Consider the following 21,908-nt stretch of genomic DNA (forward strand, 5'->3'; position numbering starts at 1 on the left):
TGGATATTCTTTGTATCGAAGTAGACCTTGAGAAACCGCGGACCGTGTCATTTGGCCAAGCGTACAATAGGATACATAATAGATTAGCGGGTTTGACCTGTTCTGATATTGAACGCTAATAAGATAGGATTAAGCCTTTGCGGTACTAACTGTAAGCTGGCGGGTGAACCAATTCATGCTCTTTCGGTTCCTTTCGTACATCCAAACAAGCATTGAAACTAAAGGCTCCACGAATTCAAAGAATCTCGTCATTTGCTTCTCTATTTACTTACTATAAAGCTATTTCAAGGTATTGACTCAACAAAGACAGGTTTGAACGGATAAACGGTTGCACTCCTCGCAAAAACAGCGAAGGCGGTGCTCGATGAATGCCGATGCGAAACAACCTCCATTTTCCCGGTCCGATTAAAACAAGATCATGTCGACGTGGGATCAGCAAAAAGCATAGCCGATGCTTTTCACACTGAACATGTGTCATGAAGCGACATATCGTGTTTGGGCTCCAGAGGACGAGGATGAATTACAGGCTCTTCCTCAAGCCATTCTGCCAGCTCTGCAATCGCTCGTTCTAGCTGTTCGTCGTGTCCACTGTAGGCGGTCCGAGGATTGTTGTCCACCTCGACGTCTGGCACTACACCTTGTTGTTCGATGCCCATTCCCCAGCCAAGCCTATCGTTGAAGGTACCGATTTCGGGTGCAGAAGCAATACCGCCGTCCACCAGCCGATTGTCCGACGACAGCCAAATGCCACCGCCCCAGGTCCTGGTTCCGACCAATCGTCCTAGTCCTAGCTCCGAAATACCTCGGGACACTCCTTCCCCATCGCTCGCCGTGTGCTCGTCGATCAGAACCACGATGTGACCACGAAACGCAAACTGTTCGTCCCAATCCAAATCTCCTGTACGTACACCAACGCGGTCTCCCCAATACATCCAGGCTTTGCGCTGCAAAAGAGTGAGAATCCAAGAGTCGATGTTGCCGCCGCGATTGTGGCGCACATCAAGTATCAGAGCTTGTGCGTCATAGTCCGGGAAGAAGTTGCGTGCAAATGCATTCATGTCATGCTGTAACATAGATTGCATGTGAATGTATGCCACTGAGAAACCAGCCTTGACAGCCAGCTCCTTAGCCTTTTGTCGCGTTCGCCATTCCCAGGCTTGGTACCGTAAATCCGCGGCAGCCATTGGAGTGATTGGCACCACAATCAAGGGCTCGGAGATCATTTCGTTCGTTGTACTTCGTACATTCCCAGACTCTAAACGAAGGACTTCAAGGCGCACACTTCGACCCGCACTTCCACGTAGTAGCATGTGGAGATCCGTTGCGTGCATGACGCTTTCACCGTTGACCCCAACTACGACGTCGCCAACTTCTAGCCCATTCTGGCCGGTCGGCTCCAACGCTTGCCCTGAGACAGGGCAATACACCGCGTCTCCATTGACGGTGTTGAAGTCTGGATCTCGTTGAGGAATTTCGGTTATCATGTACCCCTTCCACTCTGGTACTCTCTTGAATGTGACGCCTAAACTGGCCGGCTCGTGAAGGGAGATTTTCTTCGTATCACCCCCAAAAGGAAGGCTATACTCGCCTCCGTAAACAAAGACGTGCAGAGCACTCAATTCAGAAGCCATTTGTGCCAAGACATCGTCCAGCTCTTCGCGTTTCGTGCACCTTACAACAAGAGATTTGTAACGACCATGTACTCCAGCCCAATCTACTTGGTGCATGTCGGCATCGTAAAAGTAGTCCCGTAGCATTCTCCAAGCATCGTTGTACATTTGTTCGTACTCCAACTGAGGCCAGATTGAAACGGCCATGTTATTTGTGTCGACAATGCTCTCGTCAGATGCGGCATCGAGGAACGCTGCCATCATGCCTGCAGCGGTGTTTGACATAGTTTTCGTCGTCCCGGAAGCAAAGACAAGGTAAAGAAAGTCTCTAGTTGTACTCAGCCCCCATCCAACGACCGATATCGATGATTTCTCAATATCAACACCATCGCTTGGGTATGGGTCAGCAACAAATAATTTGACTTTTCGTCCGTCATCAGTATTTTCGACGAGAGCAACACTGCCATCGTCCTGTGCTTGTGTCAAAATCGCTAAGTAGTGAGCATCCGGAACGTGAGCAAGCCTGTACGCCCGACGAGCAAAAGTCAAGTCCTTCCCACTAAAATCAATTTCCATGTCCGAAGGAAATACGGTCTTACGGTCTGCTGTAGTTGTTGGGGCGGATGTGGGAGCCTTGGTGTCGTCCAACAGACGGGAAATCGCGTGGCTACGATATCGCTGAAGCTTCCGTGCGACTATCGCGCGCGCTTGAACGTCTTGGTCCTTTTCCAGTCGACGACTTGAGTCCTTGCTATCACCAACCATGAGAGCCTCCAGCTGCTTGTCTAACGCCATGAGCTGGTCAACAAAGGCTTCAGCTACACCACCACCCGCAAATCGCCCCATAAACGCATCCTCTTTGTCGCCCAAATTGACAGAAGTCAAAGGAAGACCGTACAATGCACTCATAGTTGGAAAATATGGCGATGGGGCACGAGATCCCCAAGGACTAGAAACCTCGGTTTGAATATCTCGGTCTGAAAGAAAGTAGAGCGTAGTCGCTACCTCATCCGGTCTTCCAGTGCCTTGGAGATCGGCCAGGACTTCTTCGATAGCCCGAGTCGACAGGTCTCTACCGGTGATGCCCCAAAAGGGTTCGTACGAATTGAAACGGGAAGGTGTAGCTTGGACAATCCGACCAATGTTAATATCTACCACCTCAGTTGGATCTTCTGGAGAGTTAGGGTCTCCACAATCGACAATACTAATAACCTGAAATTGATTGGTGGCCGGATGACTGATGGCTAAGTAGCGCCCACCTGGACTCCAAACAAGCTCTGCTGACGCGCCATTGATAGGCTCTCCCAGTTCGTTCTTAGATGGCAAAACAGTATAGTTGGTTTCATTTTGATAGAGTGGTACGGTTGTCAGACACACTCGTCCATCCGTGTCGGTCCAAGCCATTCGCCGACCGCAGGGGCTGACTTTAACACTATCAGACCGGACCGAGCCCAAACCCCCTTGACGAGTCGATCCGCCATTTTCATAGCCACCCAAGAAGGGTTTTGGCAAAAGATCTGATGCGGAAAACATGTTGACGGCATCCGTGTCAATCGGTAAGAGGAAAAAGGAGTGCTCCGCCGTCGGACTGCGTGGATCCGTGGCCAAAACGATGGCCATCCGACGTTTTTCTTGGTTCCGATCGGCCAAAATGGGAACGTACTGCGCACTCAAAACTCGCATAGATCCGGCAGTCATGGTTCCTGGTGCTACACGATACCGGCGAAGTGGAAGATTTTGACCGGCGCCTTGATACGTCTTGCTGTGTGCCACGTTTTCCGAGACTGGAGCGACAAACAACTGCCCCCTTACTGTCAACAAGGCTGCCTGTGTACCTACGGCCGTTTCGAAAACATCCAGTGACTTTAAATCGCGCAGCACATTCACGACTCGGATACGCTCTTGGAGTCCGTGAAAGTCGGAATAGACTAGAACCGGTAACCGAGTCGGTGTGGGAGGCGTGGAGCCGGTATTGAGGCTTTGCAACATGGTTTGGACTTGCTCCGCCGTCAATTCGAATAAATCTGCTCCGATCCGCATTACAATTTTTTTCGAGATAGGATCGACGGCATACTCTTGCAACGCTAGTCCTTCCATTTGACACGCCACGTTAGTAATCTGTATTGGTTTGGGCATCACGAAGTGTCCCTTTTTCAGGTTCGACGAAGTCGGTAGGGGCGTTGCCCATAGATTCATTGTGGATGGCCGATTATCCGTGTTGCGATCTGACAAGAACAATAAATACTTCTCTGTTGCAGTCTCATATATACTTGGGGTTTTCGAAGTGCCGTTGTAGTTGGGTGTAAGGGGATAGGCCAGAGCTTGTCCATCGCAATATGCCCACAGAGCTTCAGCTGTCCCACCCACATAGCGAGCTGTATGGGAACTTTGCTTGAAACGGACAAAGTACCAGCAACCTTCCTCAAAAAAACCTTCGGTCGCTTGCGCCAAGGGAACGGGTGTGACATCCAAAACGGCTTTGCCACGCATGGCCTGATCCACCGTTAAATATTGATGTTGTTGTTGCAATCGAATCGTGTACAAGCGCATATCCGGCAAGCTGATTTGATTCGAATCAGCCACAACGACTAGCGTATCGACATCTGACCATCCCGCAATCGCCGAGACGCCGTAGGCACTGTCGAAGAAGGAAACCTGCTTGGTACGACGGGTGACGAGATCCATGACGTAGGCTTCGCGTCGGGAAGTGTAGGTAGCGGTAAAGGCCACGAGGGATCGATTGGGATGTAAAACCGGCGTCCGTACGTTCCCTTCAGTCGTAGTCAGCTTGACGGCCGGGAGTCGTTGTGCACGTGAGTTCTCGGTAGTCTCCAAGTACGTCAAGTATAAGTCTCCTTCGCTGACAAAGACGACAGTATTGTTGACGATACTAGGTTGCGTGAGATATCCCAGTCCTTCTTCAGTGGCTAGGCCGTTGGTACCGACATGTACAGAAGAGGAGGGAACGACACGAATGTGCTCCGCGGAAAGATTGTACGGATTCCAGGTAGCGTAAGCATTGGGATCATGAGCAACGGTAAATCCGGACACCGACGAGGATCCACCCTCGACCGCAATTGGGGCGCCTCCCTTTCCGTCACTTGTTGCTGGAGGATTATTTGGACTCCATCTTTGCCCCAGATTGGTAGTTTGGTGCTCACTTGCCAGCAAGTAGTGACGAAAGCCCAACAAGGCCACTCCGAGTAAGGCAACTACCCCGATAATCGTCAACCATACGTAAAGCAGAACGTTGCCCCGACGAAACGAGGAGACTGAAAATGAATTGGATGGTGGTGCTCTTCGTCTCAACGCTGGAGATCCACGCTGCTCCAAGTCTGGATCACTCAGTTCGTCGTCTTCGTCTTCGTCGTGAGCCTTGACGCTCGAGTATTCCTGCAACGAAACGCGCTGCACAAGATCGTGATCCCCACCGTTTACCGACGGCAAGTCCTCATACGAGGAATCCGCCGCCGTTTGGTTTCCCATTCTTTCACCGTCCGTCGAAACCTGGAAGCCTTGAAACCTAAAAGCCTTGAAGGTGCTTCGTCAAAGGCTGGGCGGGAGAACGTTGTGTATGGGCAGGCCAGCGAGGTATTGAGCATACAAAGTAATGTTTTCACTGTCGGATAGGCGTGGCACTGCTGGTCGCTGCCGTAACGGCTCCCAATCATCCAGGTTACTTACAGTTGCTACTGTTACTGTTAGTCCTGCTGCTGTCTGAGATTTCACGCCCTATCCCATTTTTGAAAAGTAACGAATCACGTACTATGCCCCATCCTCGGTGGAGATATAAACAGCGCGCAGAAATTGGCAGCAACGAACTGTCCAGTCGAGCATTCAGAGATACCCGTCGGAAAAAGCATGATAAGTGGAAAAGTGTAAATTCGCGAGGACAATGCAATTCGACTATGTTTGGACTACTGCAGAGTCATATATTAGATCATCAATTACTGACCAGCCGACAGAGAAAGGGAATCGTAAATAATTTCAAAAACAGAAAAACGACCGCTCAGACATATCTCAATAAACATTTTGGAATTGAGAGTCATTATTAACCCCTTTGGGCCTTTTGAATACCTTTCGAAAAAGACTCATTCGAGAGTGTTCCCTATTGTCCACTCTCCCTTTTGCCGTGGTTGCTTCTCGGTTGCTGAACTGACTGTGAAATCCAACGAGTTCCACCGAGTAGAATCGATAGACCCTCAAGGCCTTGCACTGCAGTGCCATACACTGGTAAAAAAGGTGAGCGGAGTATTCATTCGAACGATTGGACATGTCGTGGTTTAGTAGCCGTCGCGCCAAGCCAGCCAAAGAGAGCGCGTTCAATACCGACGACAAACCACAAAATGCTTTTGGAGGATTCGGCGCCGTGGCGCACTTTGACGACGGTCCCTTGCGAGACCCTCGGATGGCCAACGACTTTCTCGAAAGGGGAACGAAAAACGAAAATATTCATACGCATTCGGACACCAGTAGCGACGGTGACGACGCTGGTTCCGAGGCAGAGTCGGGTTCTCTCAGCGACGATTCCTTCGTAGGAGGTCCGCTCATGTACGAGTCAACGTGTTCCGACGATTCTATCACTGTAGACACTGCCGATCCAGATTCTCAGGATTGGAATCTACGAAAAGCCAATAACTTTCTGCAGGATTTTTACGACAAGGAGGACCTGGAACGGGTGTCGCAAGAACAGCACCGTTTAAGGTCGACTGACGACGAGAACGATGCAGAATCGGCATCGTCTTCCGACCAGTCTTCGGAAGAAGGCGAGTCCGATTCGGAAACGCTAGAAAAATCCCACTCTCCTCTGCATAAAACATGTAAAGATGCCGATATTTGTCACGAAGACCAGGATCTGGGTACGGCCAAAATAGACACTGCTACTACCTTATCAAGCCACGATGCAGAAAAATTTCCGATAGCCCCGGAAAGCTTTGACGAGGGATATGGCGCGGAGCATGATGGCTATGATGTTGCTCCCAACGAGTCCCAGATACATGAATGTTCTGAAACAGAGACGAGTTCGCAGCATGTAGTTGTCCACGATTTTTCTACAGCAAGCGCCTTGAGACCGGCTGTAGCTGAAGCAAGGTCTTTCCGCAACCTTGACAACTCACATAGCGATGTCAATCTTGACGCGACAGCTTCTTTCACAACTAGCCTCCAGGAATCATCCACTGGTAGCGAAACTTTTGATAGGATGGATCCGAAAATTGATGCTTCCAAACTGGGCTGCGATAGCGCTAGCTTAGATCACGAAGCAACTTTTGGCTCTGGAAACGACCGCGATCCATCGCGGCACATGCGAGGAGACTTTCAGGGGGCATCGGCTGTTGATAGCGCTTATGGCAGCTTGAGCGACGGATCTCACAATAGTAAATGCAATCGAGGTAATCATTCCGGGTCTGGCTTGGGCGAAATGTTTGGTGTTGGAAATGCGCTCGCCGCGAACGGTGGCTTTGGAGTTTCTCGTTGCGATGAAGACAAAGAAACTTCCTCCAATGATTCAAGCTCTGATCTCTTGGTCTCTGGGAATTCACCTGTCCACAATAAGCATCGACATGAAGCTGACTCGAGTTTAGAACTTGATGCACTAGACTGTGGCGGTAGTAGAGGCGATATTTATCCAAATCAAAATGAACTTTTCTCTCTCGAAAGAAGGGAAGCCGAATCCAGAGAAGTAAGCGAGTCAACCACTCCATTGCAAACTGAACATTCAGAAAAGAAGGTGGTATCCACCTTCCACGAAGAATATGTTGTCAACATACACGACGTTCGTGTTGCGCTGGATTCCGAGAATGAATTACCTTCGAAAGATCCACTAAACGACCAGGATAAGCCTGATAAAGGCAACACTGATTGCGTACCTACTGCCATCGTACAAGATAGATTCTCGGACAAGCATTCGTCTGCAGAAATTGAAAGTCTTCTGTGCTCTGGTGATGAAAGTACGGGTGATGGTTTGTTGGGAGAGAGATCGTCTTCCCATTCCTCGTCGGAACCTCGAAAGTCATGCGATCAATCACTACAAGGAGAGAAAGAAATCTTTATTGACGCTAGTCGGGAGCACATCTGTTCTGATGGTAACTTTCAACAAGATAGGCAAGCTTTGTATATCACGAATTGCGTTGAATGCTCTGAGGATGGAGTTCCTTTCTCAGGCCGATTCCAATCGTGTCTATCTCAATGGAAGAAGCAATCAAGTCCTCCTCAGTCTAATCGGTCAGGACGTGGTCTACGAGCATTTGATGTACTTGAAGAGATTCCATTGAAAGATGGTCGTATTGAGTCGTTTTCCTTGAGAGGTTCCGATGGTCTTCATGATTCCCCAAATACTCGTTCAGGATCGGCTGCAACCAGTTGCTTCCATCCTTGTCATAGGCGACAGGAATCAGGTGGTATGGAAAGCGAAGTTAAGCGGTCTTGCGTTTTCCAAGACCATTCAGACAATTGTCATGATGCCTCCACTTCTCATCTATCTCGAGACGAAGACGAAAGTTCGCGACCAGAGGAGGAAGGTTTCGTTCCAAGAGGACTCGTGGATGATGACGACGACGAATGCAAATCAGATGACTCAAATGTTGACTACGTCAATAGTCCAACGACTGCTTTTGAGGATGATATTTACGCTAGCCGATCAGGTGATTTTGAAAGGGAATCATTTATGTCAGCTGCGCCTGCTGTGGAATCCTCTCGAAGGACAGATCTTTCTCCAGCAATGGAGAAAAGGAGCAACTCCTTAAACGCAGTTGTCGCACCGGATACTGCACGCCTCCCTGCATTGCAGACTAGATCAGAACAACGTAGTCAGCAAAAAGGCGCCTCCGCAGAAGGTACAGTTTTGGATCAAACTTTTGCCGTCAGGCTCCTGTGGGTGGCAAAAGAGAGGCTATCGATCAATGTTGTGAACACGAATTGACTTTCTGGCGACCAGATCCCCCTGAATCTGACCGTGATACGAAATCTTCAAAATCTTGTGTTTCGTCGGGACTAGTGAGCACTTCGAATAGTTGTTTGTCAGAACGTTCGCCGGTCTTGGAGGCTGGCTCTGGCTGGAAGCATTCCAGCATCTCAGCTAGAGAAGTTATTTCTGAAAGGAACGAAACGATTGCTTCGTCTCACCTTACCAACCACCAAAAAACCGACCTTTCCTTTAAAAGCTCGTTTGTTGCAGTTGAGGAAGCGAATTGTGAGGCGAGGTCAACACGAGAGTCGAAGGCTGAGCAGGATAAACGAAAGCAAAGCCCGGAAGACCATCCTTCTGAAAATGAAAGCGAAGACGTATGGTATAGCCAAAGTAAATCTCTGTCCGGCCAACAGAAAGGGTTTTTTGGCTTATTTGTTGAGAAGGATGAGAGCTCATCACAGAGCGCGGCAGCCTGCAGCACAAAGAACGAAAATCTTGAGTTAGCAAGAAAGCTACTTGCCAGTGGTTTCGACGACGATGTCTCAGACAGCAACAACAACACAAACGACTACTCCGAAATAAATAACTTCCGGGGATTGGTGGGAAGTAAGAAATTAGGAGGTGACTTACATGTTGACGACGATCGATCATCCTGCGATCAATTTGAACCACTTTTCCGGAGGAACGAACACCCCTTGAAAGGAAGGTACCCGGTGGATACCAGGCTCGAAAGTAGTTCAAATTCTTCTTCCGGTTCACAATTGAAAGTCGACCGATTGGAATCACTCAAAACACTGACTCCAAGGAATGAATCAAATGGTAGAGAACCGAAGAAACGTCTGACATTGGCAGACGAATTAGGCATCGAAGGGTTTGACGACAGGGAAACCGCTGAGGTGACCGCACAAGACCTAACCAGCGACAATTTAGAAAGTAGCTGCGCATCTCCTCACGATGAACACACAGCTGGAGAGACAAAGAGAGTTCTTTTTCGCGATCAAGACGACCAAGAAGCGAACTCTTTCGACTCTACCTCCACCTCCTCTGAAGATTCCGATTCCGACTGCGGCGACGAAAACGATGCTAAAATACAGTACTCAGCTACCGTTGTAGTAAAAGAGGCACCACTTCTACGACTTCAAAATTGCACTTCGGTTACACGTAGTCATATCGCCGAAAAGAAGGTCAGCCAGAAACTCAATGGCAAACGATGGGGCTGGTTTAAATTCGGAAAGAGCAAAGATAGCCAAACATCATCGCACGACTTCGTAGAAAATGAGCAATCGCATGCAGATCTCGAAGCGGAGGCAACTGCCGAGTCCAAGAGCGACGAAAAGGATGGGGCAAAATTGAATGCAAGTTCACCTCCGTTAAAGAAAAATTCTGAACATGGAACCAACGACGACGACAATAGCAATCTAAGTCAACCTTTGCACACCAATGCACCAGAACACCCATCACAAGCGAGTCAAAGCTCGGTAGCAACTGCAAGTACACGTGGAAGTGCTGATCAAAAAAGTGTAAAACCCGTCGCCGACTTTTTCAAGCCTGACGATCCAACAACTACTTTCTTTCAAAGCCAAACAGATTCATCCAAATCATCGATGCTACACAAACCTACGTGGAAGGACGAAGACAGTGTAGTTTCAAAAATTTCTGCAGCAAAATCCACGTCCAATGCAACTAATACTAGCGAGGCGACACCGTCTTCTGACGAGCCTGTGATTGCAGATGTGGCTGTGATACACAATCCCGAGGTAGATGCAAAAGTAATCGGACAAAAGAGGAAGAAGGAAAGAAAATCGAAGAAGCAGAAGAAAACAGGCCTTTCGGCGCATTTCGGAAATGCTCGTAAAGTCAATCGGCACGGGGACGAAGTCAGCGTCGGAACTATGAATTTCAAGACAAAAGCAATAGAGCATCAGCATGTTGTATTGTCGCAGACCAATTTCGACGATTTTGTTGAGTCGGTATCCCAGCGGCGTCCATGGGAGACGGCGCTGAAAAGGAATAGAAAGCAACCCGCAAAATCATTAGGAGTGAATTGCGTGATTCCCGAGGGTGATGAAGACGAGGAGGACTTGACAGATGCAGAAAGTGTCACGGGTCTCCTTCGAATGGAAAAAGAAATTCCCAGTCTCTTGGAAACCGGTAGTAGCCAAAACGCAAAGCCTAGCGAAATAGTTTCTATGGTAGAGCTGAGGAAAATATCATACGCGTCTGATGACATATCGGCTTCGAAAGGCAGACTTCTGAGTTCCGACAATGAAAGTGACTACGACGAAGAAACAATGGATGTCTTAGCTGATATGATGTCGCTGAGCGAGTTAGAAAGCAAGTTGTTGGAATACGGAGACTGCAAAGAAATTGACTTTGAAGACATGTGGGACGAGGTTTCAGCCGATTTGTCAACCGCCGTGGAATTCGAAAGGAAGAAGCGTCAAAGAGATCGCCGAACCTTCAAAAAAGCCATGCACCGGCTCAAGAAGAATGAAGAAAAGCACGAAAAGAAGAACAAGCGACTCAGACTCTTCGAACAGAGCCTGAGTACGGAGGGGAATCCTAAAAATGCGAAAGCATCATTTTCATCAGAGTTTCTAACTGCTCTCCAACAAGTGTTTGAAGATAGCATATCGTCCGAAGATGAAGGCCTGTCTTCTGGCAAAGGCAACTCCTATATTGAAGTGGAAGACGGGGCGTCTGCTCTCAAAAATGACAACAACGTTTCCTCTGAAACGAAAAAATCGATTTTGCAAAAGTCTCGGCCAGAGAAGAAATCCAGGAGGGTAGACAATCTTTGCAACACCATTTATACAGAGGATGAAGAACGCAATCCCGGTACCGTTGGTGATACCATCTCATCCAGCGGTAGCAGTTTCCTAGAAGCCAGCAGAAAGTCTGGACTGTCTTCGACTGGTACAAACTGCACAAGCTTGAAAGCCTCCAGTCTAAAAAGCAAGACCACAAAATCAAAAGCTTCTCGCACACATAAAATCAATCCAGCCGAAATTTTCCAAGTAGAGCTCAAGCGACAACAAGCTGCCAAAATTTTGTCCATATCCAACTTGCGGCAGGAAATGTATGACCGACGTGGAGTTTCGCCAGATCTACTCAAACGGGAATATGACCAACACCGGCGCCAGTGCCTGGCCAAACGAAATGAGTCCGACAAGCAGCTGCAACGTAGCAGTATTGACAATGCGCAAAAGATTAACCTACAGGCTCGCACAGTGGAATTTGGCAAACCAGAATCCGCTTCCGATGTTTTTGTAGACAAGACCAGGTACCAAAATGAGGGTGAATTCATAGACGCGAGCCGTGGCCACGGTCATCCGCAACCCCTGCGGTCTCGCTGGGATTCGAGTGAATCAGTCAGCGAACTTGATGATTTGCGGACCGTTATGGAGTCGCCACCGACCAGCCGCCCCAGTCGCGTCATAGAGGGTGCATCGGGATTGGCTAACGGAGCGCTCAACACAAGCAATGACATCTTCGTATTCGCATCGAACGCAGCGCACAAGTCGATGGGCGTGGCGTCGAATGTCACCCATGGAACCGTGGGTGCCGCATCTAGTGCGTTGCGGGTAGTGTCGACGAGGGCCGAAAACGCGGCAATTCATTTGCCCAATTTCGCAACGTTGTCGGAAGTTGGTGGCATGCCCTTCCGTGCAAGTTTTGACGACATGCCATTGACAACGATCGGGGAAGTTGAAGACTACGAAGATGAAAATGAGCAAGGGTTACTGGGAGCTTCCAGCGACGACAAGTGGGACGATGCCACTTTGGGTTCTAAGTCTTATGTATCGAGGTCGAGCAAATTCTCTCTCGGCGCAAAGCTCCCCAAAGTGGATCTAAAGATCCCGAAAGTCGGCCTCAGCGTTGGCGCCGGCCTCAAGAAGATGAAACAGATATTGCCCAGGATGAGCAAAGATCGACAAGGTTCAAACGGAATGATGATGGGAGACGATGGCCACGGACTTTTGGGTTAGGAATGGCCAGTTATTTTGGCATATGTAAATATATGTGAAAGATATTTACAGTTATATTACTGTTAATTTCAATAACTGTAAACAGCAAGCTTATTTTTGTTTTCCGAAATTGATCACCTATCGCAGGCATTGTTTTACTTGTTCCTGTGTCATGTCCTTTTTCAAATAGACCTATTTGCGACATGTGACATGTTTCTGTTAATTGCCAGACACAATCGAACCTAAACCCAAAGCGACCATATTCTTTCCAAATGTCCCATCGGCTTTGCGACTGACTTTGAAAACCTCTTCAAAACCATGCTGTGTATTGCTCGATCGAGGGTCACATCGTCCACCATGGGTCGTGCAAAATCTGGGCAGGGCAATAGCAAAACTTTGCTTGTGCACTATTCAAAGTTTCTTTCTCTGGAAAAAGGTGCGGCAGTACGGGATAACTGTGAATAATTTCGATTGTTAGAATTTTTGCGACGGCATATCGTTGTCAGGGAAGCTACAGCTAGCTATAAGATGATGCCATTCTGCACCCTACAGAGGCTTGGCTTGTGCCTATTCCTGACGGTGTTTTTTCACAGTCAATATTCTCGGTGCTCCGCTCAACTTGATTGTATCGAGCCATCTACAGGCGCTTTGGCTAAAGGTTTTTTTGTTGAAGATGGACTTTGCGTTGATGCCGCCGATGCAACCTTTTTTTATGGTGTCCGATCGGCCCCTATTTCCGCCAACGGTATCCAAGCTGGGGCGCCTACCGACATACTCGTTTTGTTCGGCAGCCGCGGAAATCCAGTTGAAGAAGCGTTCGACCCGAAAAATTTCGGATTGGAGATTCCTGGAGGAGGTCGGCTTGTGGTTGACCTTTCCCCACATTTTGTGTACGATGCCACGGAGGCCTTGGTACCGCGAGAGAATCTCCTTGTTGAGTTGGGAACGGCCATGGGAAACCCCATTGTGGGTGGTGCGTCTTGTTATGATCGTCTGGACGACGCGGCAGTCCTTGTTTGCGGCAATTGGACTGCATCGTTTGGCGACAACCGCAACCAGATTGTCTACTCCCCAAACAGCCCGGTCGGCTTGGAGGGCAATAGGGCCACCGAAATCGGCGTGAAGGTACGAAATGTCACCACGTCGTTACTCGGTCGGTTGTGCATAACAACGCCTCCTCACATATTTCCTATACGAATGTCTTTTGTGGATAGTTAGCACACATTCATCCGTCACTAGCAACACCATTCGAATCTACTCTTTACCACAACGCCAACGGGACCTGCGTCACCTTGGATGGCTTTTTACCGCAATTTTGTAGATTTGACGATGATTGCCCTGCCAATGCTGATTGTCAGATTACCTTCTTTCTACAAGCATCCATTACGGCAACCGTATACGACATCGACAATCAAATTCTGCAAAAGGCGACGCAGTCGCTTACTTTTCGACAAGCTCCTGTATATGCTGTATACAGTACCAACGTCGGCCTCTTTTCCAACCAAGAATTGTTTGAATCGGTCGACTACCAATATGTGGAGCCCAACACGCTGTGTCGCAATACGAGTATAGCCAATTCAAGGGAAGCGTTTTCGTCTGCGGCGCCATACGCTCCACGCTTCATCATGTTTGGACAAGCCTATACCGATACGACGTTCCCACACCCTGAAGTGGAAAATTTGGTCGTAGAGATCAATTCTGATACAAAAGGCACCGTATTGAGTGCGGGCGCTCCAATCGGCAGCATCGACTTGGTGCAACCCGAGAACGCTGGAGGATTTTTGGTATCTGAAGGTGCCGGGGTGATCCTCCCGAGTACTGTTTTCGGTGGCACAGCGTTTGCAACTCCTCTTCAAACCGGAAGCGTCCCTGGTTTATATGTAGTACGAGTAATGATGCTTGACGGAACGGCGGCCGAATCCCGCACTGTGGTGCAAGATAATATCGGAAGCCCGAGTACCCCAGCCTCCGCGGTGTCCCCTACCCTGTCACCGTCGGCCCTCAACCCCGCGTTACCGACCACTACAGTTGGTCCTGGCCCGTCGTCAGTGACTACCGCTACTTTAACGCCTGTGGATGGCCCTGGCCCTCCGGCTTCGACGGTAGCACCGGCTTCAGCCTCGAGATTCCGATTAGGGAGCATTATTTGGAATGCAGCGCTTCTGATTTCGTTGTGGGGGGTATCTCGTTGGTACCAGAGGTAGAAGATTCAGAAACTCACGCCAAACTCCTTAATTGTATAAATGTATATTTTGAGGTTTTGATCGCAAATCAGGCTTCTGCGCTATGTTAATCTTTTAGGGCTCACCGCGGATGGCACGGCGCCTCCGAATTCGTTGTAAATGAATAGGTGAAACTAGTTTCGTCAAGTTACTACTCCATGACTACTCCATGAAAACAACAGGTATACGACAGTTTCGCTTCGCGGGGTTTCGTCCGGGTGTTGCCAGACTAAAGGCTTTACCTTACATTTGTCCGATTTGAGTGGGAATGGGAAATGTACAGTTGGCCAAGGCGAAGACCTACATATTGAGTAGGGTTTTTTTTCTTTTATTTAACAGTAAATTACACGAAAGTATTTTGTACCAATTACCAGTGAAATCATCATTCCTTGCATGCGCGGCCTGTTCTAATGAGCGACAAGCCATTTAGTATCTCTCTCTCATCCCCCCTCTCCCCCCAAGGAAATTGAAGTCGTTTTGGAAACATGAGATGAGCAAGCAATAGTAGAAGTGGATCGGTGACGCTGGACTTCCGTTTTGTCCAGCGATGTCTCTTCTTTTGCGAGCGAGTAACTTTTGCCGCCCTTCTCCGACGAGAATCGATGCGAAACTTGAGCTCATCCATGCTGGCTGCGTCGGGGTCGACGGGGAACAACCCAGTTCGGCTGGAAACCCTTGCTCGGAAGCTCGGGTGACATTGGATGTCCTCCGGACTCTGTGTATCTTCTCTGGGAGTCTGGTATGGATAGAATACGATAAGAGACGGATTGCAGTGCGTTTGCAGGTTCTGGAGGACGAAGCGAGCAATTCTGATACGGACCAGCCGGCTGGACGGAGGCCCGAGCGAGCGATACAACCGTCTGTCTACGTATCACATATTACTGCCGCCAATTTTGGCTTATACGGTGATCGGGCTCATGCGATTTCGGTTGTGTTGAGCATTGTTGAACAGGCGGCATGCGAGGCCGATTCGGTTTCTCTGTTGACCTGCGGGAGGCCATTGCCGCAATCGTGGAGGGCCTGGAACGAGACATCGATCTATGCAACGGAATCCTGGCCCTTACCGCCTGTCGAAACAATCTTGCAAACGTCGTTTCTGATTTCAGTACATGAGAATGAACAACTTTATTTCTATCAAATTGCGGAGATAGACGGAAACGCCACATCCGATAATGTATTCGTGTGTGGTAATTCAACAAAATTCACTCTAGTGTCCCCCCTACCTTCAATCTCTTGCCGCCATCTCCCCGATCTGAACGCAACGTCACGACTCTACAAACCCGCTCTGTCCGAGCTACCACCACACCAAGATACGGGGAGGCTTGTTGCGGCCTTAACATTGTCTCCCTCTGCTCACATGGAAGAGCGCGTCTGCCATGTCGTGGGAACGGACGCGAACCACGATGTTTGTTTAGCTATGGAAGCGGCCGCTCTATGTCTCGGTCGTCGAATCCTTCATATCCATGGATTAGCGGGACACGCGTATGCTTCGGGAAGGAACATTTCTAATGGATCGCTGGCGGATCAGTTATCAGGTTTGGAGGTTGCCATTGCCCAGGCCTATGCGCACGCCCCGTGTGTGTTGCATCTGGTTCGTCTCGACCAGGAATGGGCAACAAACGACCACGAATTACTTTGTGATACCCAAAATCGAGTATGGTCGGTATTGATGGATTGTTTGAGGGTGAGTGACAACAATGCGGTCTCCAACGGCTCACTTTGGAACGATAGGTCAATTTCAATCCCGTCAGTGCTGGTTGTCATTTCCACCGCCCGTCTATTACAGCCTGGCCCTATGCTTCAGAACCTGGTGTATCCATCTATTCAGTTGAGGCTACCAAATCTTTTGTACGTGGAGCACCTCTGGCAGCGCACAACAATAGACGCCACGATTCCTTCCGATGAGCTATTATCCATATGCAAGCAACTCGAAGGGCGGCCAGTGCATGAGATCTGTCTATTGCAGAAGCAGTATCTGGAGACAGATCGAGATTCTACTGGGGACAATTCCATGCAACTGTTGGAATCGCTTTGTGTTCGTTTGGACCAGTCGCGGCGGCAGCGTTCAGGGGGCCCCAAAATTCCATCGGTACAGTGGGAAGATGTCGGTGGCCTTGAACACGTTCGCCGGGAGATTTTAGACGCTATCGAATTTCCTCTCAAGTATCCTCATTTGTTCCTCGGCAGCTCTACAGGACGATCCGGTATATTGCTGTACGGCCCTCCCGGGACAGGCAAGACTCTTGTGGCCAAAGCCGTTGCAACGGAATGTCAGCTACCTTTTTTATCGATTAAAGGTCCCGAACTTTTAGGATCGTTTGTTGGCGAGTCGGAAGGTCACGTACGAGGTATATTTGCCCAGGCACTACGGCTGGCATCACAAAATACACCCAAAACGGCTTGTATTTTGTTCTTCGATGAGCTTGATAGTCTGGCACCCCGTCGCGGCGACACTGCTAGTGGCGGCAACGTCATGGACCGCGTCGTTGCAACCTTGCTCACTGAACTAGATCGACGGCACGAGTTTACCGAAACTGTTTTTTGCATGGGTGCCACGAACCGCCCAGATCTACTAGACCCCGCCTTGCTGCGGCCGGGTCGCTTGGACCGCCTCGTGTATTTAGGCGTTTCCAAAAGCAGTCAAACAGGAATTCTTATGGCGCAAATTCGTAAATTGCGACTGCAAGGCGATGCAGCCCAATTTGCTACAAAAATCGCCGCGGTTTTGCCAGACAACTTGACCGGCGCAGACTTGTCAACGATTTCGTCGGGAGCACTCTCTCGAGCAACTCTTCGACTTTGTGATCAAGCGGATGCGGAACTTGCAGTGCTGCGGGAGAGCAATCCATCGGCAGTACTGGATGATGTACTGGAGTCCTGGGATGAACGTCAGTTGGAACCCACGGTGACGTTGTCGGATCTTTTGGAAGCTGCCGAGTCGGTCGTGCCAAGCGTCCGACCCGATGAGCTGGAACGCTATGAGAAGTTGCGTGATCAGTTCCAAATGAGCTAAAATGAACTTTCAGCTTTCCCGTGAATGTACATTTCAGTGCTTATATTAACCTATTACAGTTCCGTTCGGTGGTCTTCCTTTTCTATCCATTTGCGTAACAATGCTTGCGTAGGCGGGTTGTTGTGCGCCATTTCCAAAGGTGATTGTCCGCTACTGCTTTCTTCCAAAGGTGAGACACCAGCCATCAGCAATACGTGTACGGTATCTGTGTGACGCTGTTCTCTCCCCCAACACGCACGATGAAGCGGCGTGTATCCATCCGCATGTCGGTCCGATGGATCCAATCCATGCTTGACTAAGACGTGAGCAATCTCGGAACGGCCTTGAAACCCCGCTCCGTGCATCGGTGTGTATCCGTCCTTCTCCCCAATTGTTACATCGGCGCCTTTTTGCAAAAGCTCAATGACAGCTTTCTTCTTTCCGGTCAAGACGGCGTGCATAAGAGGTGTTTGGCCGCCAGAGCCGATAGAATTGAGGTCGACACCGGCATCGATCGCCTGTGCAATGGCACTCGAATCATCCGCTCGCACAGCCACGAACAAATCTTCATTCCCTCTAATTCTGACTACGGAACACAGCAGGGCCGCCAGGAAAACCTGTATTAGGAAAGTCAAGCGAGAACCGTTCATCATGGAAACGAGTAGATGGCTCTTGTCGGAAAGCCTACGGTACTTCGACATTTTCTCGATGATCCCTGGTGTATCCATTTTACCTCGTAGCAAGCGATATACCGGTAGACTCCTAAGGCAAAGAGGAGACGACATTTATGAGTTGACTGTAAGACACTGCGTCCAATTTTTGTCCGACTTAGGTAACTTGAGTCAAAAATGAGCGAATTATATGCGTAGACCTTACATTTATGTAAAGTTACTGGTTAGCGGATCTCCGACAGCCCCAACGAAAGAAAAAGGAGATTCTGTGCGTAGTCAAGAAAAAACCAAAAGACTGGCATCGTGTTGACTGTGATGAACTCACAACGATTGATTCCCTGTATGTGAGGCAGTCTACCCGTCCACGCGGCACGCTTCACTGTCAATAAGCTTTCGCTCATTTGGTTTCTCAGCGATCGACCTTCCACCGGCTGCCTATAGGGTTATGCCCCACAGTCCAGGAATGTCTCAGGCTGCGTAGCAGGCAAAGGCGAACTACAAACGTTTGTCATAGATCTGAAGCTTCACAGACCAGCTATTGTCAATGCTGAAGTTGAAACGCCGAATTCGCCATCCCCGTGACAGGCTCTTGAAACACACTATATTGCATTCTTGTTTGACAACATACGTGAATCATGGCCCTTGCGACTCTGAACGAGAAGCGGATCCTTTGGCCGCCCGAAGAGCAACTGACGGGCCGCTTCCGACATCAACGAAATCATTGTGACCACTACCGCAATCAACGCTAGGCCTCCAGTCAGAATTCCACCATTGATAATTGGTTTGGGCCGTGACTTGTTTACTTTCGAAACTTGAGCTTTGCTGTGCAAGAACGTTGTAGGCAAAGTGGTGGGAACAATAGCAGGAGAATCCGTCCAGTTGTCAATGGGAAAGTTGATTCGTGTGCTCGTTGGATCACCAGTTGGATTAGCTGTTGGCAAATAAGTTGGATGCTCCGTAGGGGGCGGTATGGGAGGTGCCGTCGGACTGGCAGTCGGCGATATAGATGGGTTTGTTGTTGGAGTCGAGGTCGGCCCATAAGTCGGGTTGTGTGTAGGACCTATGGTTGGATCTCGTGTCGGGTTTCTAGAAGAAGCGAGACTTGACAAAGTCGGTCTTGTTGGATTTTGTGTTGGCACTTCGATTGGTGAAGTTGTTGGTATACCATGTGGGGTAACGGTTGGTTGCTCAGGTGGTTCCACAAATGGCCTGGAAGTAGAGCTCAAGGAATATTTTTCGCTAGGACTGTCCGACGATTCAACATTAGGCCACGAGGAAGGCGACACCGACGGAGCCCCGCTTATTGTCGTTGGAGCAGGAATAGGGGCAGGGCTAGCTTGTTGGAAAGGTGAACCTGCTTGAAAGCTCTCAGGACGACTCAGTGGAATCATGGTCGGAACTGTCGTTGAAGCCATAGGCCGAGAGCTGAGCAAGGACAAAAGTGGCGAAGGCGATGACGGCGTGATCCAAGTACTCGTAGGACTTTCGGTTGGACGTACGTTCGGTCGAGATGTTGTTATTGGTAAAGCAGTTGGAGAATGCGTCGGGAAAGCACTTTTGGCAAGGGTCGGATTCACAGTAGGCAAACGCGTTTCTTTCGTTGGAAGCAATGTGGGTTTGTTGCTTGGCTCGATGAAATCAGATGGCACCGTCGAAGGAACTGCGGATGGAGGCAAAGGCACGAAAATCTGAGAAACTGCCCTTGACCCACCTTTCATAGTCACTTGGACTGAGTACATTCCAGGAACGTCACCGACTTGGATGGAGAGAGGGAAAACAGTACCTCCAACATCATTCAGCGTCCCTTCAAAAACAGATTCAGTTGATTGAACAAAGAATGCTTCAGCCCATTGCTCCGGAGTGGTCAAGGTAGCAACGCCAATTTCGTCTCCTTTGCTTCAAATAGAAACCTTTTGTGCGTCATCTCGAATGACAAAACCGGTCACGTCGACTATGGCATGCAGAAAGCCCGAGATCTCGTTCTTCCAACCGAAAACCAAGAATCGTGGTGCATATGGCCCTCCTTTAGAGAACGACTCGCCATTATGATAGTAGCCGTCGGCCGTCGCACCTGGTTCAACGTACTGCCCCGTCACCGATTCATACACTTCTGTGTTTGACGTCAAGCCAATATTGGTGTTGTGGACGGTGAAAGGTGGCGCTTTCTGAACAAATAGAACGGAATGGGTGGCTTCGTGTATAGTAGTTCCCGTGGAGTCCACCACCATGGCTGTTACCGTTCCTTTCAATTTCTTAGCCACGCATTTACCAGCTTTGGGACAATTCTGGTGATTGAGACAGTATGCAGTTTTGTTGGAATCGCATGTACCTATGGCATTGCAATACATAGCTTTAGAAGTAGCTATTTTTGGGTGAATGTGAGCAAATTTGACGCCGATAGTCAGAGCGCGTCGTCCTGTCAATCCGTTTTCGCCTTGGGGTATGATCTCAATTTGGTGGGTTCCAACCAAATTGGCATTCCAGTTTCCACACACAACATCTGCATCGCCGTCATTGCAGGGTATGCCAAGGATGGGATTACCCGGAGCAACTCCTAGCTCGATGATTTCATTGGGCGTTGGCTGTTTGCCCATGTATACAAAATGGTCGCTCAAAATAATGACAAGTTTGCCACCGTTGCCTGGTATTGCAAGACCGAAACACTCGGGATTGTATGCCACCGAGACTGAATTACCTAATGATCCAAATTCAAGCATCAAATCCGTTGGAGCACCTGCTTGTAGTCCATTGGCCGACGTGTAAGCGTTCACCACGTTGTAGAAAAATGCGGAATCCCGCTTGCACTGATAATTTTCGATCGACCATCCCTCTTTCACTGTTCCGGTCAACTTGTCCCGACAAGATTCTCGAACTAAACCACTTCTGCTATTGCTGGGATTGGTCGGGGGCGGCGTGTGCACATTTTCGAAAGAGAAAATGGACGACGCAACAAACTGTCGCGTTTCTGCCACAGTGGTCCTTGATAAAAATTTCTCCACTGTTCCGTGGCTCCGTCTCCCCCGAACAGATAGAAGCAGAGCCCAAAGAATTGCGAACGATGGCATTGTGCTACGGCCACGTCCCCTAACACGTTCTGACGTCTCTGTGCCATGACGACCTCTGGTCAAACACGTTTGCGTGTTTGGTGGGAGAGTGAGGCCACGAAATAGAGCCCCAGAAGCTAGGAAGCTGAGTTGGTTTGCCTTTTCTTGAATCACATTTTGGGAGATTTCGACCTTTGAGGTCATTGCTGGGTAGTATTCTGTGACATAACATATTGCAAAGCACAAAATCATGACCCATGACGTTCTTAATGACCGAAAAAGGGAATTTTGATGCTTACAATGAACAAGATCTTCAGGTCGTCTTGACAGATTGCACAAAGAATGAGTTATCAGCAGCATCTTATTACTAACAGTCATAATAAGACAAGAATTAAATGTTTAATGCAAACAATCGTAATTTAGAAATGTCATAGAGACAAAACAATTTTTTTAATTTCAGAAATGCTTTTCCAATACTTGAAATTTACGGAATA

The 21,908-nt window shown here is 48.9% G+C and overlaps 6 protein-coding genes across 6 annotated transcripts; 3 read left to right on the forward strand and 3 right to left on the reverse strand.

Moving 5' to 3' along the window:
* Positions 1-458: 458 nt before the first annotated feature.
* Positions 459-5,211, reverse strand: PHATRDRAFT_46565 (predicted protein; the record flags this gene model as incomplete). The annotated part of the gene is made up of 1 exon (XM_002181028.1): positions 459-5,211. The coding sequence occupies exon 1, from the start codon at positions 5,094-5,096 to the stop codon at positions 459-461; it is 4,638 nt and encodes a 1,545-aa protein (XP_002181064.1). The 5' UTR covers positions 5,097-5,211.
* A 524-nt stretch (positions 5,212-5,735) lies between these two features.
* Positions 5,736-12,506, forward strand: PHATRDRAFT_46566 (predicted protein; the record flags this gene model as incomplete). The annotated part of the gene is made up of 2 exons (XM_002180852.1): positions 5,736-8,443; positions 8,545-12,506. The coding sequence occupies exons 1-2, from the start codon at positions 5,884-5,886 to the stop codon at positions 12,504-12,506; spliced, it is 6,522 nt and encodes a 2,173-aa protein (XP_002180888.1). The 5' UTR covers positions 5,736-5,883.
* A 335-nt stretch (positions 12,507-12,841) lies between these two features.
* PHATRDRAFT_46567 (predicted protein) lies at positions 12,842-14,689 on the forward strand (the record flags this gene model as incomplete). The annotated part of the gene is made up of 2 exons (XM_002180853.1): positions 12,842-13,610; positions 13,700-14,689. Exons 1-2 carry the CDS (start codon positions 13,014-13,016, stop codon positions 14,687-14,689), a joined length of 1,587 nt encoding a protein of 528 aa, XP_002180889.1. The 5' UTR covers positions 12,842-13,013.
* Positions 14,690-15,168: 479 nt separating this feature from the next.
* Positions 15,169-17,748, forward strand: PHATRDRAFT_46568 (predicted protein). The gene has a single exon (XM_002180854.1). It carries the CDS (start codon positions 15,255-15,257, stop codon positions 17,718-17,720), a length of 2,466 nt encoding a protein of 821 aa, XP_002180890.1. The 5' UTR covers positions 15,169-15,254; the 3' UTR covers positions 17,721-17,748.
* Positions 17,749-17,773: 25 nt separating this feature from the next.
* Positions 17,774-18,352, reverse strand: PHATRDRAFT_36555 (predicted protein; the record flags this gene model as incomplete). The annotated part of the gene is made up of 1 exon (XM_002181029.1): positions 17,774-18,352. One exon carries the CDS (start codon positions 18,350-18,352, stop codon positions 17,774-17,776), a length of 579 nt encoding a protein of 192 aa, XP_002181065.1.
* A 325-nt stretch (positions 18,353-18,677) lies between these two features.
* PHATRDRAFT_46569 (predicted protein) lies at positions 18,678-21,435 on the reverse strand (the record flags this gene model as incomplete). Its single annotated transcript, XM_002181030.1, has 3 exons — positions 18,678-18,801; positions 18,999-20,223; positions 20,281-21,435. 3 exons carry the CDS (start codon positions 21,433-21,435, stop codon positions 18,725-18,727), a joined length of 2,457 nt encoding a protein of 818 aa, XP_002181066.1. The 3' UTR covers positions 18,678-18,724.
* Between the last annotated feature and the right edge of the window lie 473 nt (positions 21,436-21,908).

This window comes from Phaeodactylum tricornutum, chromosome 10 (assembly GCF_000150955.2).
Source record: "Phaeodactylum tricornutum CCAP 1055/1 chromosome 10, whole genome shotgun sequence".
Taxonomy (NCBI): Eukaryota; Bacillariophyta; class Bacillariophyceae; order Surirellales; family Neidiaceae; genus Phaeodactylum; species Phaeodactylum tricornutum.